The sequence below is a fragment of the Myotis brandtii genome, unplaced genomic scaffold, assembly GCF_000412655.1.
Source record: "Myotis brandtii unplaced genomic scaffold, ASM41265v1 scaffold626, whole genome shotgun sequence".
Classification (NCBI taxonomy): Eukaryota; Metazoa; Chordata; class Mammalia; order Chiroptera; family Vespertilionidae; genus Myotis; species Myotis brandtii.
In genome coordinates this window covers 448,821-467,225 of record NW_005370394.1, presented here as the reverse complement: position 1 = coordinate 467,225, position 18,405 = coordinate 448,821, and the positions used below count along the sequence as shown (strand labels likewise).

The window sequence follows — 18,405 nt, the reverse complement described above, 5'->3', positions numbered from 1 at the left end:
GGAGGTTGGCCGCCGGCCCCAAGGAGGGAGCCAGCCCTCGGCCCCGCTGGGAAAGGGGCCATGTCTGCTGCCACCCACCCCGGGCTCCTCGTCCCAGCCTGGGCCAAAGGCCCCAGTGGGGTCGGGAGAAGAGGTGGTGGTCGCCGGGAAGAGGAAGAAACGGCTGCCGGCAGCCGGCACCACTGGCCGGCCACAGGAGGTTGGCTGTGGGAGCACACTGACCACCAGGGGGCAGCTCCTGCATTGAATGTCTGCCCCCTGGTGGTCAGTGAGCGTCATAGTGACTGTTTGACTGGTCGCTCCAGTCATTCTGGTCGTTTGGTCATAATGGTTGCTTAGGCTTTCATATATATAGATAATAGGATGAATATGAATACTGCAGATACAAAGCAAGCACCATGGGAATAGAGGGAACGGAGTGGGCTGCCTTTTCACACGTGCACGCAGTAGGCTTAGAGAGCCCATACTGTGTACATTACACCTAATGGGTAACTTGCCTCCCTCATTCTCATCAGAGCAACTATCACTGCAGATTTTACTCTACCTTGCTATTGAGCACTAACTTCAATGTGTAGTGTCCCCTGTTTGTCTCTAACAATAACAGTCCTCCAGAAAAACTTTCTTTGAACTTCATGTTTTCTCAAAGATATAAAGGCTTCCTTCAACTTCTGACCACAATTTCCATTTGGCCAAATGCCCAATAACCAAACTTTTACTGTGGTATATTATCTCAATAGACATTTTTATGTGAATGCATTCAATTACAATGTTTTGTGCTATGTATAAATAATGATATAAGTGAGGAGGAAAGTAGAGGCCACACATCATCATTGACAGGGGGTGGTGCTGCAACCTCCCCATCGACCCTGCCTTGAGTGTGACAGGGGGCGGTGCCCCAACCCCCCAATCGGCCCTACCCTGAGCGTGACTGAGGGTGGCATCGCAACCTCCCGATCCGCCCTGCTCTGTGCATGACGGGGCGGCGCCCCAACTCCCCAATTGGCCCTGCTCTGAGCCTGACCAGGGGCTGCACCTAGGGATTGGGCCTGCCCTCTGCCACCCGGGAGCAGGCCTAAGCCAGCAGGTCGTTATCTCCCGAGGGGTCCCAGACTGCGAGAGGGCACAGGCCGGGCTGAGGGACCCCCCCACCCGAGTGCACAAATTTTTGTGCACCGGGCCTCTAGTGTAAATATAATAGGATGAATATGAATACTGCAGATACAAAGCAAGCACCATGGGAACAGAGGGAACGGAGTGGGCTGCCTTTTCACACGTGCACGCAGTAGGCTTAGAGAGCCCATACTGTGTACATTACACCTAATGGGTAACTTGCCTCCCTCATTCTCATCAGAGCAACTATCACTGCAGATTTTACTCTACCTTGCTATTGAGCACTAACTTCAATGTGGAGTGTCCCCTGTTTGTCTCTAACAATAACAGTTCTCCAGAAAAACTTTCTTTGAACTTCATGTTTTCTCAAAGATATAAAGGCTTCCTTCAACTTCTGACCACAATTTCCATTTGGCCAAATGCCCAATAACCAAACTTTTACTGTGGTATATTATCTCAATAGACATTTTTATGTGAATGCATTCAATTACAATGTTGTGTGCTATGTATAAATAATGATATAAGTGATGAGGAAAGTAGAGGCCACACATCATCATGTCCTTTGTACAGAAAGTACTAAGTCACCCTGTATTCTCAGTTCTTTATCTAGCTGTGATGAATTAGCACTGATCCACAGGTTATCTATTTATCCTTGCAATAAATTTACAAAATTCTGATTGAAATAAATGTGCCGCCTATGATCCCAGAATAAAGTGATGCTGGCTAGAACACTTGGTAACAGTAAAATTACAGTAAAAGAAACAATGAGTAAAAGGCAGTAGAGTCCCGAGCCTGGTTTAGCCTTTACAAATGACCTTCTTTCTTATTTGTGTGGTAGCATCTCTAATTCAAAGTAGTACTGACTTTCAAGCATCCTTTCTAATCAGAAATCAAGATAAAAAATAATGCGAAGATTTTTAGTTATAACATTAAATTTAAAAAATTTTTTAATCACAAATTTAATTCCTCTAACAGATACCCATATTTTCTATTTCTTTTCATACTGGTTTTGCTATATTTTTGGCCTTTTTCCATTTTAGCTTATTTATATTGTCATTAAATTGTCCATAATATTACCTTTTTTTTTTTGTCTATAGGATATTCCTCTCATTCTTGATATTGGTCGAGATTTTTTCCATCCTCTCTTATTTGGGCTAGTCATATCATATCAAAGAATCGCTTTGGTTTCCTTTATTTTGTCTACTTTTTATCCATTTTCCATTTTATTGATAATATTACCTATTTCGTTCTCTCTCTCTCTCTCTCTCTCTCTCTCGGTAGATATTTAGATAATTGATTTTTAATCTTTTTTTTCTTTTGTATATAAATATATAAAGGTGCAAATTTTTCTCTAAGCATTGAGTTAGCTTATCTCATATTTTGATATGTATGCTTTATCAATCAGTTAAAATGTCTCCTAACTTTTCTTACGATTTCTTTTTTAAGCAATGGCTCATTTCAAATGTTGCTTAATTTGCAAATATTTGTGGAATTTCCAGATATAGTTGTGTTGCTGAATTCTATTTTAACTCTGTTGTAGTCAGAGAACGTATTCTGTTGAATCTCAACCTTTTAAAATGTATTCAGACTTGTTTTATGGCACAATATGTGACCTCATCCTGGTGGATGTTCCACGGGCATATAAAAATATATAATCTTTAGATATTAGATATAATGTTCTATACATAACAAATAGGTTAAGTTGATTGATGATGGTTTTCAAAGTTTTTATGTACTTACTGACTTTTTTTGTCTAGTTGCTTTATCAGTTATTGAGAGAGGGGTAATAAAATCTTCAACTATTCTGGATTTATTTATTCCTCTATTTAGCTCTGTCAATTTTGCTTCATAATTTTGAAGTTCTTTTATTAGATGCATCCAAGTTTAGGATTGTATGTCTTCTTGATAAATAAGCCCTTTTATGATAAAGAAATATCCCTCTTTATCTCTGATAATACTGGCATTCTTCATCCTGAAGTCTACTTCATCTAATGTTAATACAACAACATCTGGGTTTTGTTTAGGTTTTCTTAGCTTTGTGTTTGCATGATAAATCTTTTTCTGTAGTTTTCCTTTTAAGCTGTCTGTGTCATTGTACTCAAATTGTATCTTCTGTAAATAGCATATAGCTGAATCTTGCTTTTTTTAAAAAAAAGTATTGAGATGGTTGGCTTTACAAGTATCATCCTTCTATTTCTTTCCTATTTGTCTTTATTCCTCTTTTCTTCCCCTTTAATTAAGCATTTATTGGTGTTATGTTTTACTTCCTTTCTTGGATTCTTAGAGATAATTTAGTTTTAATTTCTTAGTAGCTGCTCTAAGGATTATAATATGCATCCTTAAACATCACAATTGTAACAAACAGCCAGAGTTGAGTCAGACCTCTTTCAGATCTCTTGTAAGAGAACCTGCGTAGTAGATTGACAGCCCCGAGTTGAACCTGCACCTTTGAATCTACCCATTGTGTTGTCTTTGCTTGCTACCAAAGACTGGACACAGTGGGGGTTCAAGAACCCAGCCATTCTTGCCCAACACAGGACCTCTCTAACAGAAACTTTGCTGTGAAACTCTCCATCAGCCTGAATAAGACTTGCTCAGAATGACATTACAGGGTACAGCTCCTCCTCTCCAATCCTTTCCCACCTCATCAGGTTAGGGCTGCATCCTGATGAAGCCTAACATCATGAGCATCCTCCATCTTTGACCTTCACAGGTGCTTCCCTAATAAGCCTCTTGCATATGTAATCCCATCTCCGTGTCTGTTTCTTACAGGGCCCAAGCCAACACGGATGATATAGGTAGCGGGGTTTTAGGACCAGGCCAAATTCACCTGGAAGGCCAGGAGCTCCCCATCCTGAGCTGAATGTAGGACACATCAAGTCCCAGGCATAAGGTGAGGGCCCAATTGCTAAAGATTTCTCCAGTGGTGTTCTGAGGATCTGTCCTGGTGTGATGTTTAAGGCACTTGAAAGATATGGGGAGAACAATGCCTACAAAAGCAATGGAGTTGGCTAGTTACTACTATGCTGTATCGATGACTTACAGAGAGATAATGGGGGCATTCTCGAATTTGACAGGACTGCAGAGCTCACAGACATTTAAATGCTCAGCCACTGCATGTCTACTATGTTCAAGTCAGGGCCCTGGCTAGGAAAACGGGGACCCTGACTCCTATCCCACAGATAGGAGGATTTGGGTGAATACTCCCGAGATTTTAGTTCTGCAGGTCCCTACCCCTCAGAGCTTGCAGAGCAGCCCGTCCCTCTGTAATAAGAGCTAGCAGTTCCCACACGCAGGAAGACACTGCCGGGCTTCTCCCCCACAAAGAAAAGAGGTCTCCCCTCAGGAGTTTCTCTAACTTCTCTCCGGCATACCACGATAGCAGCCAGTGTTAAATCCCAGCATAACCCACTGGGCCTGACATAGGATAAAAGAGATTATTACATCTGGAAGCAGCTTCAAGAATTAAATGGCATGTACTAGCGGAAGCCAGAGAAATACCCTTGGGATGACAAAGCCTGATCAAAGGGGCAGAAACAGAAGACTGGATAAGCAAGATTTCACTGACTTGGGATTTAATATCCTGTCAAGGACCCCATGAGATGAGGTAAATTTACTTCTAGGGTGGCTCCTAGAAGCCTGAAAAAATAATGAGCCAACTGGAAATGCCTGTGTTGCCCCAGCAGAGGGTAGGAGGAGGAGTAAAATGGTCGATGAAAGTGGCCAAAAAACAAACAAAAAACACAAAAAAAACACACACACACACACACACACACACACACACACACACACACACACACACACACGGGGCCCAGTGCACAAATTCGTGCACCTTGAAAGGAACTGTGGCTGAGAGGCTGTGGTGGGCACAGGGGCAGGTCCCGGCCCCTCCAACCACAGCCCCAGTCCTGTCTGCCGGCAGCCCCGCTCCCCTGAAAAAATAATGAGCCAACTGGAAATGCCTGTGTTGCCCCAGCAGAGGGTAGGAGGAGGAGTAAAATGGTCGATGAAAGTGGCCCAAATTCGTGCACCTTGAAAGGAACTGTGGGCTGCAAGTGTGTGGTGGGCACAGGGGCAGGTCCCGGCCTCTCCCACCACAGCCCTGGTCCTGTCTGCCGGCAGCCCCGGTCCTGTCTGCCAGCAGCCCACTCCCGCTGCCGCCGCTCCCACACGCCGATGGCACTGGACCTGCTCGCACCCTCTGACAGCTCGGAGCATCTGGGGCCGGCACCAGCAGCGGGTGCGAGTGGGGCTGGCACTGTCAGTGGGTGCAAGCTGCAGCTGCTACCCCGATCGCCCCTCAGGAGCAGGGGGAGGTGGAGAAGCCCTCAGGGGTGATCAGGGCCGGCAGCCACTGCTTGCACCTGCTGACGGCACCAAGTGATTGGGACCAGCACCAGGCACTGGAGGCGGGTGCAAGCGGCAGCTCTGGCGCCAGTAGTGGGCCAAGTGGGACCGGCGCTGGCAGCAGATGTGAGTGCCGGGCGGGACCACGGCGCATGGGAGCAAAGAATTTTCAGTAACCACCAGAGGCTTGCCTTGATGACAGCGACTGGCGCCCCGCCTTGGTCTGGCCCATGCTCACCTGCTCCACCATCCTGCCACGGCCGACACCTGCCCTGTTACATGCATGCCCCCTGGTGGTCAGCACACGTCATATCGACTGGTTGTTTGGTTGTTCTGCCGTTCAGTCTATTTGCATTTTAGGGTTTTATATATATAGATTATATAGATTCTAACTTTATGACATTCTGGAAAAGAAAAATACCATAGAGATAGTAAAAAGATCAAGGGAAAGAAAACATGAGTGGTTGGAACACAGGGGATTTTTAGACAGTAAAGCTATCCTGCATGATACTGCTATGGTGGATACATAACATTATACATGTTTCAAAACCCATAGTAAGTACAACACCAAGAGTGAACCCTAATGTAAACTACAGACTCCATCATTCGGTCTATTTGCATATTAGGGTTTTATATATATCTATAATAATAAAAGTGTAGTATGCTAATTAGACCAGACATCCTTCTGGATGAAGCTGGGGCTGTGAGGGAAGCCCGGGTCCTGGGTGCCAGAGGGAAGCCGGTGCCAGCAGCCGGGGGAAGGAAGGCCTACTCTTGCACAAATTTCGTGCATCGGGCCTCTAATATATATATAAATTACATGAGGCCAAAATACCTATCATATTTTTGTGCCCAGAGGATACACCATTAACCACAGTCATCAGGCATGTGCTGGTGAGGGGGCAGCAGCATCCCCAAGCAGTGCAGTGGTGGCTCTCTTCTGATGCTAGGGCTCATGGTAGGAGAGGGGGGTCACAGAGCTGGGCTCTATGCAAGTAGCCATGCAAACAGATATCCTCCCCTCCTCCAGTAATCGAGGCCAGCCGGTGGCATTTCACTGCCAGAATCAGGGGGCTACAAGTACTCTAACACGACAGATCGGAGGAGCTGTGAAGCAGAGCTGACAGGACCTACAGAGTATAGGGTGTGGCATTCCTACCAAAACAGGCAGGTGGCCAATGAAGGCGCTGCTTCACATGTACAATCACAAGAAATCAACAATGGAGAAGTGAATGTTAAGGACAGTTTCTCCATTTTAAAAAAGTCACTATCTCTCCTCCAGGCCCCAAGCTGAGCCAATATTCTGATCCAAAGCCCACTCCCTAGTCCTTAGAAGGAGGACCCTGCGTCATTGCAGGAAGTGTGTATGATATGACTCCTGCCTTCCTCCCCCAAAAGGACTACGGCCATTTATTTGGGTGACAGTGTAATGGGGAAAATGAATACTCAGACATACTGAGGACTGTTGGAAACAAGGTCTGTGTCGACACTTAGAAACCCAAAGCATCACCATGGCTTCCCTTGTAGAGTGAGATAATAGAGTCCTGGCTACTGTTCAGCGCCCCAAGCTGAGCCAATATTCTGATCCAAAGCCCACCCACTGAAGAAGGTCCCTAGTCCTTAGAAGGAGGACCCTGCGTCATTGCAGGAAGTGTGTATATGACTCCTGCCTTCCTCCCCCAAAAGGACTATGGCCATTTATTTGGGTGACGGTGTAATGGGGAAAATGAATACTCAGACATACTGAGGACTGTTGTAAACAAGGTCTGTGTCGACACTTAGAAACCCAAAGCATCACCATGGCTTCCCTTGTAGGGTGAGCTAATAAATAGAGTCCTGGCTAATGTTCAGCTTACCCAGAGTCCACCGGTTCTGTGGATCCACCCAGTAGTCATTTCCCTGGCTTACAAGTGTAAGATTGGGATTGACATCCTGGAGGCTGGATCTCCTCACTACCACCACCACACTGACTCCATGGCTTGTGGGGTAAGAGCTCATAGGGAGAAGGCCATGTGGGAGCCTCTGAAACTGTCCTCTGGTCAAGGTCTGTGTCGACACTTAGAAACCCAAAGCATCACCATGGCTTCCCTTGTAGGGTGAGCTAATAAATAGAGTCCTGGCTAATGTTCAGCTTACCCAGAGTCCACCGGTTCTGTGGATCCACCCAGTAGTCATTTCCCTGGTTTACAAGTATAAGATTGGGATTGACATCCTGGAGGCTGGATCTCCTCACTACCACCACCACACTGACTCCATGGCTTGTGGGGTAAGAGCTCATAGGGAGAAGGCCATGTGGGAGCCTCTGAAACTGTCCTCCCTCTGGTCAGGACAGTAAATCTAAGACAGAAATGACAACAAAAGCACAAGCAACAAAAGAGAACAATAGATAAAGCAGAGAAAAAATAGATAATTTTTAATCAAAATATAAAACTTTTGTGCGTCAAAGGACTCGATCAGTAACATCAAAGGACAGCCTACAAAATGGGAGAAAATTTTTGCAAAACATGTATCTGACAAGGAACTTCTAATATAGAAAAATAAATAACTACAACAACTTAGTAACAGAAGGACAAGTAACCCAATTATAAAACGGGCAAAGGATCTGGACAGACATTTCTCCAAAGAAGATACACAACTGGAAAATAAGCTCATGAAAAGATGCTCAACATCCTTAACCAAAAATAGATAATTTTTAATCAAAATATAAAACTTTTGTGCGTCAAAGGACTCGATCAGTAACATCAAAGGACAGCCTACAAAATGGGAGAAAATTTTTGCAAAACATGTATCTGACAAGGAACTTCTAATATAGAAAAATAAATAACTACAACAACTTAGTAACAGAAGGACAAGTAACCCAATTATAAAACGGGCATAGGATCTGGACAGACATTTCTCCAAAGAAGATATACAACTGGAAAATAAGCTCATGAAAAAGATGCTCAACATCCTTAACCACAGGAGAATGCAAATCAAACCACAGTTAGATACCACTTCACACCCACAAGGAGGGCTCTAATAAAAACACAGATAAAAACCAGTACTGTCGAACATGTGGAGAAAAGAACTCTCTCTGTTGGTGGGAGTGTGATATGGTACAGCTACTTTGGAAAACTGTTTGGCAGCTCCTCATATGATCCAGTAATTCCACATCTAGGTATAAACTTCCCCAAATGAAAATCTATGTCCACACAAAAACTTGTACACAAATGTTATGTGCATAGCACCATTATCCATCATAGTTGAAAAGTGGAAAGAACCCAGATGTCCATCAACCGATGCATGGATAAGTATGGTTACCCATACACTGGGCTATTATTTGGCAATAAAAAAGAAATAAATACTGACACATGTTATAACAGCGGTTCTCAACCTGTGGGTCGTGACCCCCTTGGGGGTTGAACGACCCTTTCACAGGGGTCGCCTAAGACCATCGGAAAACACATATATAATTACATATTGTTTTTGTGATTAATCACTATGCTTTAATTATGTTCAATTTGTAACAATGAAAATACATCCTGCATATCAGATATTTACATTAATTCGTAACAATAGCAAAATTACAGTTATGAAGTAGCAATGAAAATAATTTTATGGTTGGGGGTCACCACAACATGAGGAACTGTATTAAAGGGTCGCGGCATTAGGAAGGTTGAGAACCACTGTGCTATAACATGATTAAACCCTGAAAGCATTATGCTAAGTGAAAGAAGTCAGACACAAAGGACCACGTATTGTATGATACCATTTATATGAAATGTCCAAAACTGGCAAATCTAAGAGACAGAAAGTAGATCGGTGGTTGCGTGGGAGCAGGGCAGGTGTTGAGGGAAAATGGAGAGTGACAGCTTGTAGGTACGGGGTTTCTCTTTTGAGATGATGAAATGTTCAAAAATTATTTTGGTGATGGTTACACAACTCTGTGAATATACTAAAAACAATTGTATACTTTGAGCTAGTGAACTGTATGTTCTGTGAACTGTATCTCAATAAAGTTGTTTAAAAAACTAACAAAAATATTGCAACCTCGTGGGAATGTTAGAGTTTGGTACCATCAGAAAAGACCTAAAGGATTCAAGTGTGGCTCCTATAATATGTTCATTTAATCCTCTAGTCTGATCCCTGCAGAAACCAGACAGAGACCCTGGGGAATGACTTTACCTGCAAGGTCAACCAAGAAATAGCCCCAGTCGCCTGCTGGTTCCTGGATGCAAGGAGCCCAAAGTGCCCTCACAGCTGCTGTAGACTGGTTTGATAGGACCCTTGCAATGTCCCTAGAGAGTGTGGGACTTGGACCTCTAACTCAGCAGAACCGAGTAGCAGGGAAGAGAAGCTCATAGTCTTCCACTGGGTCTTTGGCAATGAGTAGGGCCACTCCTGCTCCTACTCCTTTGTTCCTGGGCCCATGTATACTTTCTGCTGCAGACACAGCCTCATATTGAGGTCTCTGGGTTAATGAATAAACTGGCACCCCATCTGTGTAGAGTACTGCCCCCTTACTGGTGCTTCAGTTGTGCCCATTTGTGACGGTGCCAGCCCCAAATTTGGTGAAAGACATGAAACCCAAACAAAGTACATGCAAAGAAAACCATGTTCAGACACACAATGAAATTGCTGAAATCAAAGAAAAAGAAGAAATCTTGAAAGCCGGAGAAAATGACACATTATGCATTGGGGAACAATGCATTTCTCATCAGAAATTATGATAACACTATATAACTAAGGTAGTAAAGGAAAAAAGAACAGTCAACTCAGAATTCTGTACTTTTAAAAAATATCATTCAGGAATGACAGTATATAATAAAGGTATTTGAAGCTGAGGAAAAATAAGATAATTTATTGCCAGCAGACTTGCTCTAAAGAAAATGCTGAAAGAAATTATTTAGCCCTAACCGGTTTGGCTTAGTGGATAGAGCGTCGGCCTGCGGACTGAAAGGTCCCAGGTTCGATTCCGGTAAAGGGCATGTACCCTGGTTGCGGGCACATCCCCAGTAGGAGGTGTGCAGGAGGCAGCTGATCGATGTTTCTCTCTCATCGATGTTTCTAACTCTCTATCCCTCTCCCTTCCTCTCTGTAAATAATCAATAAAATATATTTTTTTTAAAAAAGAAATTATTTAGGTAAAGGTAATTGATATCAGAGATAAAGTTAAGACTTCAGAAACAAAGGAAAAGAAACAGAAATAGTAAATATCTGTTCTTTTTTCCTTTACTACCTTAATTATACAGTGTTATCATAATTTCTGATGAGAAATGCATTGTTCCCCAATGCATAATGTGTCATTTTCTCCGGCTTTCAAGATTTCTTCTTTTTCTTTGATTTCAGCAATTTCATTATGTGTCTGAACATGGTTTTCTCTGCATGTACTCTGTTTGGGTTTCATTGAACTTCTTTCATCTATAAATGCATGTCCTTCACCAAATTTGGAATTTTTTGGCCATTATTTCTTCAAATTTTTTTTTCTACCAGTCTTTTTCCTCCTTTGAGACTTCAAAGATTCAAATATTAGACTCTTTTAATACTATCTACAGGTCCCTCTGGCTCTACTAATTTTTTTCAATATTTGTTTTCTGTTCTTCAAATTAGATCATTTCTATTGATTATTTTCAAGTTCACTGATTCTTTTCACTGTTATCTCTATTTTGTTATTAAGCTCATCTAGTGATTTTTAAAATTTCACAGATTCTGTTCTTAAATTTTAATATTTCTATTTTATTCTTTTCTATGGTTTCTATTTATCTGCTGGAAACATCCATCTTTCCACCAATTATAAAAGTGTTTACCTTTATATCATGGAGCATGGTTATAATAGTTGTAATAGCTGCTTTACAGGGTTTTACAGATAATTCCAATGTCTGGGTCATCTTGGGACTGGCATTTATTGACTGTCTTTTCTTTTGAGAATTGGTCAGATTTTCATGGTTTGTTGTATATAATCTTGGTGACATGTTGAATATTACATTTTGAAATTGGACCCTGCTAAAATCCTTAATAGTTTTATAGATGTGTATAACATCAGGTTAAGGACTCTGACAGATACGCATAAGGAGATGTTCTCAGGTTGAGGGGCCTCCTGAGGAGCCTGGAGTAACTGCTGACTGGAGTTTGCTCTTAAGGTATAGTGAGTCAGTGTGCGGGGAAGGCAGGAATGTGCATGAACGGTGTAAATGAAGAAATGTATCCACTTCCTGGCAGGCCCTTATCATCTCCTGCCTGGATCACTCTATTTAATAAATGACTAGAGAGACACAAATATTGATTCATCTTTAAAGGAAAAACATCAAAATATGCTAAATTAGAATAAGACTACCATATAGTCTCTAAATCACAATTAAACTAGAATAAGATAACTCCAAGTTTACAATAATCTTTACCCCTTCATTACCTTACCTTGAATATATGGTTTTTTGTAATAAAATAAATGGTTCCAGGACCATGTCCTCTTGGGAATACCTAGATTTAACTTTAAAATGTTTTAAAAATCTAGACAAACTCTTATAAGATACATTTTCTAATATTATAAGTGAGAACTTATTCTAACCTTTTAAGAAAAAAATGTGCTGTTCTGATGAAATAAAATGCATACTTACTTTGAATAATATTTCTTCATTCCATTTTGGATTCAAAGTCTAAAAGACAGTAAACATAGTGTAACTAATTTTTTATATTTTGTCATATAAATTTAAAACAGTATATTTAAATTTTTTTTTGAATCCTGCTAAATCTGACCTTTTTAATGGTTTTCGTCTGCACACTTGTTAAAATTCCATTCATTGGGTCATATAACGTCACTCTCACATAAGGATCACTGTTAAAATTAAGAAAAAAATTAATTGTTGCTTATTCCCAAACTTAGATATTCAAACTATTTTAAAAAATCACAGAAATTTCCTTGTTAACAATTTCTACAATTATTTTGTATAATTAAAAGGTTTCCTTAGGCAGGGGTAAGTAATTATAGTAATTTTTGTATCTTGTTTAAGAGCTAAGTGAAATACACAAAGAATTAAAGAATTACAAAAAAAACCATTGAGTCCCAATTTAATGATTGGCAATCTTTTTAGATTTAAAAAATGTTTCTTTAATTTTTTTATTATGTTCTTTTGGGTTAAAAAGGTTAATTCACTAATTTTCAAGAACTAGCCCTGCAAAACCTCAGGTCGCTCCAAGTTATCTCATGGGTATAAACTCTATTTACAAAATAAAAATAAAGTGCTTTCAGTTAAAAATAATTATGTCATATAACCTCTTTCACAAAGAATCATGGAGAAGGACACCCTGGCCAGTATGGTTCGATTGGTTAGAGCATTCTCCCATGAACCAAAGAGTCGTGGGTTCGATTCCTGGTCAGGGCACATACCCAGACTGTGGATTCAATCCCCAGTCAGGACATGTGCAGGAGGCAACCAATTGATGTTTCTCTCTCTCCCTCTAAAAAAAAAAATCAGTAAGGAAAAAGACATGGAGAAGGAAAATCAAGATTTTTCCCATTTCTGAATTGGCTTTTTTATGGTATTATTGAAGAGTTGTAAGAGCTCTTTATTTATTGTGAATTAAAGGCCTTTTTCAGATATAAGTTTTGAAACTTTATTGATCACTTCAAAGAACAAGCTTTTGATTCCAATGATTTTTTTCTATCATTGTCCATTCACTAATTTCACTTTATCCTTATTATTTTCATCCTTCTACTTACTTTAGAATTAATTTACTCTTCTTTTTCTAATTTCTTAAAATTAGAACTCAAATCATTCACTTAGGTCCTGTTCCTTTTCTAAGTTAAACATTTTTAAAATCTCAACTTTCCTCTAAAGATTACTTTAGCTGCACCCTACAAATTTTGATATTGCTGTATTTTCATTTTCATTCTGTTCAAAATGTTTTCTAATTTTTCTTGTGATTTCTTCTTTAACCTACAGATTATTTAGAAGTATATTGTTTTATTTCCAATACTTGGGATTTTTCTAGATATCTTAATGTTATTGGTTTCTAACTTAATTCCATTGTTATCAGAGAACATCCTGCATATAATTTCAATCTTTTCAAAACTTAGACTTGTCTTTTAGCTCTATACATAGTCTATGTTTTGTGAATGCATCGTGCACTTGAAAAGAACGTAAAATTTGCAATTGTTTGAGTTATTTTTATTGTTTGGCAGTTATAAACAACAGGGTAGCTTCTATTATCCCCATGTCCTAATGTTCATGTCCTTGTGTTACACTCCTCTTAAATGTGGGAAGGACCTATGAATTCTAACCAATACATTACAGAAAAATGACAAAATGTATATAACTGCTGGCCAACCTCCTGGTCCCTCCCCCCAACTGGCAGGCCCTGATCGCCCATGGGGAACGGGGAAGTGGGGGGTGGCTGCAGACGCGGCGAGTATGGTGGTTGGGGGGGGGCTGCTGCCGGCAGCCGGAGGGAAGCCCAGGTTCTGGGTGCTGGTAGCTGGAGGGAAGCCAATGCCAGCAGCCAGGGGAAGGAAGGCCTACCCTTGCACAAATTTTGTGCATTGGGCCTCTAGTGAGATAATAAATGTGCATTCTTTTAAGGTGCTAAACGTCATAATAGATAAATCACTCTGGGGAAGAAAGCAGCCTATGCACACAGCCAGAAGCTGCACTGCCTGTGCCCTGGAACCCGGGTCTGGCCCTTGCCCCTCCATGGTGCCTGAAAGGGACAAGTGAGGGCTGCCCAGCATTAGAACAAACAAGGAAATAAACAGGAGTGAGGGGAACCATGCTTAGGGTACTGCTCCCCGCTTCCTTCCTCCTGGCTTGGGAACCAACAGCACAGGAAAGCAGTCAGCCCCAGGTAGTCCTTTCCATTTCTGTGATCCCGGGGCTGCTGCTTACCAAAGAGGGGGCACAGGGTAGGGTGTTTGTTCATCCCCTTCTCTTGATCCATCTGGGCCTTTTATTCATCATCTACTGCCCACAGCCTATTTTATCGATGCCCAGAAGCAGAAATCATAAATGTATCTTATGAGTTGTACCTTTGTTTGTCTAATTTCACAAATTCAGTAACTCAGATATGAAGGAATCTAGTAAACCACCAATTGAAAATATTATTATTCTACCTCGAACAACAATTTAATAATATTATTCAGTGTTTCATCTAACCAACATTTAGAAAAAATTAGTTAACGAGTTCAAATTTTAAAATTGCAACCCAAATTAATATACTAATATACTTACCTAGATCCCAAGATATCCTTCTTGGCAAGGCCTATTCCAGCTATAACTTTCACCCTCACAATTCGAACATTTTCCTAAAATATAAAAATGTATATTTTATTTTCATGTACTTTATAACTTATCTAAGACACATACCTTTAAATATATACATCAAATACAGTAACCAGGCCCTAACTGGTTTGGCTCAGTGGATAGAGCGTCGGCCTGCGGACTCAAGAGTCCCAGGTTCGATTTCGGTCAAGGGCATGTACCTGGGTTGCGGGCACATCCCCGGTGGGGAATGTGCAGGAGGCAGCTGATTGATGTCTCTCTCTCTCATTGATGTTTCTTACTCTCTATTCCTCTCCCTTCCTCTCTGTAAAAAAATCAATAAAATATATTTTAAAAAAATACAGTAACCAGCCTGGCCAGCATGGCTCAGTGGTTGCGTGTTGTCCTATGAACCAGGAGGTTCAGGTTCAATTCCCAGTCAGAGCACATGCCCAGGTTGTGGCCTCAATCTCTATTATGGGGTGTGCAGGAAGTAGCTGATCAATGATTCTCTCTCATGATTGATGTTTCTATCTCTCTCTCCCTCTCTGAAATCAATAAACATATATTTTAAAAAATACAGTAATCAGGTTATTAAAATTAATTGGAGGAATTTTTCCCAAAATTAATTTGAGCCCTGGCCAGTGTGGTTAGAGCATTGGCCCAGGCACCAAAGAGTCATGGGTTCGATTCCTGGTTAGGGGCAGTTATGTGGTTTGCGGGTTCAATCACCAGCCCCCAGGCAGGGTGCATGTGGGAGGCAACCCATCAATGTGTCTCTCTCACATTGATGTTTCTCTCTTTCTCCCCCTCCCTCGCATTCAATCTCTCTTTAAAAATCAATGGAAAGAGTATCCTTGGGTGAGGATTAACAACAACAAGAAAAAGAATTAATTTGATTAAAAGCTATACAAGAAAAAATGAAAACCATTTGTTATTTGTAGATGATTTGATTATCCACTAAGAAAAGCCAGAAAAAACAGTCAAATTATTACATTAAGAATTTATCATTGCTTCCAAGAAAATCTGTAGCTGTTATTAAGACTAATATGAATTTATCACTGTTGCTATGTACACAATAACACAAATCAAGAGTTCATAATCATTTTTAATAACTATTTTAAGACGGTAATTATTTTTATAATCCCATTCAATAGATTATATGTTAAATAAAACGATACTGTATTGTTACTATAAAGTATCAAAAATATTAAATTTCTAGAGTATCATATAATACTATGATGAGGTTTTATATAATAACATCTTAGTTTTAAGATAAACATATTAAAATAGTTAGGAACAAAGTATATAATAAGTCTGCAACATACTCAAATGGCTCAACAAATAAGAGGTTGAAAATGAGTGTGTGTGTAAACACAGGGAATAAGCAAAATACTAGCAATGCGATGGGTATACAGGCTCTTTAACTGTCCTTTGGATGTGAAATTGTTCAAAATTAAAAGGTGGGTAAGAAAATATTATAACACAGAATACATATTTTAAAAATTTCCCAAGTAAGTGAACTGTTGGACACAGAAATAAACTTAATAAAAAGATTTTAAAACTCTATGGATAAAATTATTTTTAAAACTATTGAAGAACATAAAGAAAACAAATTTAAAAGTTCACTATGTTCATAGATGAAAATAATATTATTGTTTGTTTTCACAAAAGTAACCTATAAGTTGAATTCAATTTCAACTCTTCCCCCTTGGATTTTTTTCATGGATCTTAAAGGATTTGGAAATTCAGAGGAAAGAGTGAAAATGAGCAAAGAAGTAAACAGTAATATTCAATCACTATCTTATACTGCATATAAAAATAAATTCCAACTTGTATGCATGCATATAAGCATAACCAATGGACATAAGACATTGGGGGGTAGGGGAGGCCAAGGGATTGTCAAGGGCGGGGAAAAAAAGGACACATATGTAATACCCTTTGTAATACTTTAAGCAATAAAAAAATTAAAAGAAAAAAAAAGAAAATAAAGGTGTGTAATGCTCACTTTTTCACTCATTCATCTCTAAAGTCGTTTCAAAGTCCTGAGAAAAAGTGTCTTTGGAAGTTTCATTTTGAACCTCTTTACTCAAGTCCAAAGTAGCAGGTGAACAAAGATGTTTCATTTCACAAAAGGAAATCTTGAGCTAATAGTGTTTTTTTTCTTCTTTTGAAGAAGTCTTTGATCTTACGTGACCATCTGAAATAATAGATAACTTCTCAAGGTCTGTTCATTGAAATAGAACAATATCCCATTCCATTAATATAGCATGAGGCAATTGGAAAATTCCATACTAATATTTTGGAAGGTAATTTTAAGTGTCCTAGAATTTTCTGGGTCTTGATTTGCCCATCCAATGTCCCATATCAAAATTATCAATGAGTCGATTAATTAATATTCTACAAGGAGCATATTTTCCTACTGTCTTCGGCATTGCATGCACAGCACATTACTTTCTAAGGATTGCAACAAGTCTTATCTAACAAGGCAATCTCCTCGAGAATGTCACAGAGTTACAAATTCTAACATGCGGATTGACAGTCTTCTAAATGCTTGTGTGTCTGTTGGTACATATGGAAATGGGCCACTGAATAACTGACTTTTTTCTTCATAGCTGGTTACTAAACTGGAATAACCAATCAAAGATTGCCATTAAACTCTGCTGGATTAGAGCAGCAGCGCCTGGCCTTTCCAATAGTGGCGTGTGTGTTTTTCTTTTGTTGTTTTCTTTTTTTGAGACAGAAATGTTGCAAATGCTGGGTCTCTTTCGAAATAAAGAGCAAAGTTCAGTGGAAAAGCTAACAACCATATTTCTGAGAAGAAACCCTAAGGGTATTCAAGGAAAAACATTAAATGATGCAACCTCTATAAGTTAAAAAACAGGCTGCCCTGACATGCTGAAGGTATTAAGAAAAGAAGTATGTGCTTAAACAAGCATTTCATTGCAGATTCTAGCTATAGAGATAGATTGTTATTTTCATAGCCAAACATTTAACTAGCTTTTGGAAATTATTTGCAGTAGTTCGTGGTGAAATGATGGACGAGTCTCTCCCTACCAGGGGTGGGCAAAGTTTTTGACTCGAGGGCCACAATGGGTTCTTAAATAGAACAAACTCTCCAAAAATTCATCTGGAATAAAAAAAGACCCCGAATAGCCACAGCTGTCCTGAGAAAGAAGAACAAAGTTGGAGGGATCACAATACCAGACATCAAACTATATTACTAAGCCACGGTTCTCAAAAATGCCTTATTCTGGCACAAGAACAGACATATAGACCAATGGAACAGAATAGAGGACCCAGAAATTGACCCAAGCCATTATTCTCAATTAATATTTGACAAAGGAGGCAAGAGCATAGAATGGAGCCAAAACAGCCTCTTTAATAAATGGCGCTGGGAAATTTGGTCAGATACATGCAAAAAAAATGAAACTAGATCACCAACTTACACCATACACAAAAACAAACTCAAAATGGCTAAAGGACTTGAATGTAATATGGGAAACCATAAAAATCCTACAAGACTCCATAGGCAGCAAAATAGCGGACATATGCCATAGCAATGTCTTTACCGACACAGCTCCTAGACCTAGGGCAATGAATACTAAGGAGAAAATAAACAAATGGGACTACATCAAAATAAAAAGCTTCTGCACAGTAAAAGAAACCATCAACAAAACAACAAGAAAGCCCACTGCATGGTAGAACATATTTGCCA

At 40.0% G+C, this 18,405-nt stretch overlaps 1 protein-coding gene across 2 annotated transcripts in view; it reads right to left on the bottom strand.

Annotated features, from left to right (window-relative positions):
* The window catches only part of NEDD4 (neural precursor cell expressed, developmentally down-regulated 4, E3 ubiquitin protein ligase), a 117,662-nt gene that overhangs the window by 85,149 nt on the left and 14,108 nt on the right, over nt 1-18,405 (bottom strand). For both annotated transcript variants that reach the window (XM_005880115.2, XM_005880116.2), the window contains exons 2-4: nt 14,658-14,731; nt 12,190-12,268; nt 12,051-12,089 (exon numbers count right to left, since the gene is read on the bottom strand). In XM_005880115.2, the coding sequence (XP_005880177.1) occupies nt 12,051-12,089; nt 12,190-12,268; nt 14,658-14,731 (192 nt within the window). The remainder of the gene's footprint in view (nt 1-12,050; nt 12,090-12,189; nt 12,269-14,657; nt 14,732-18,405) is intronic.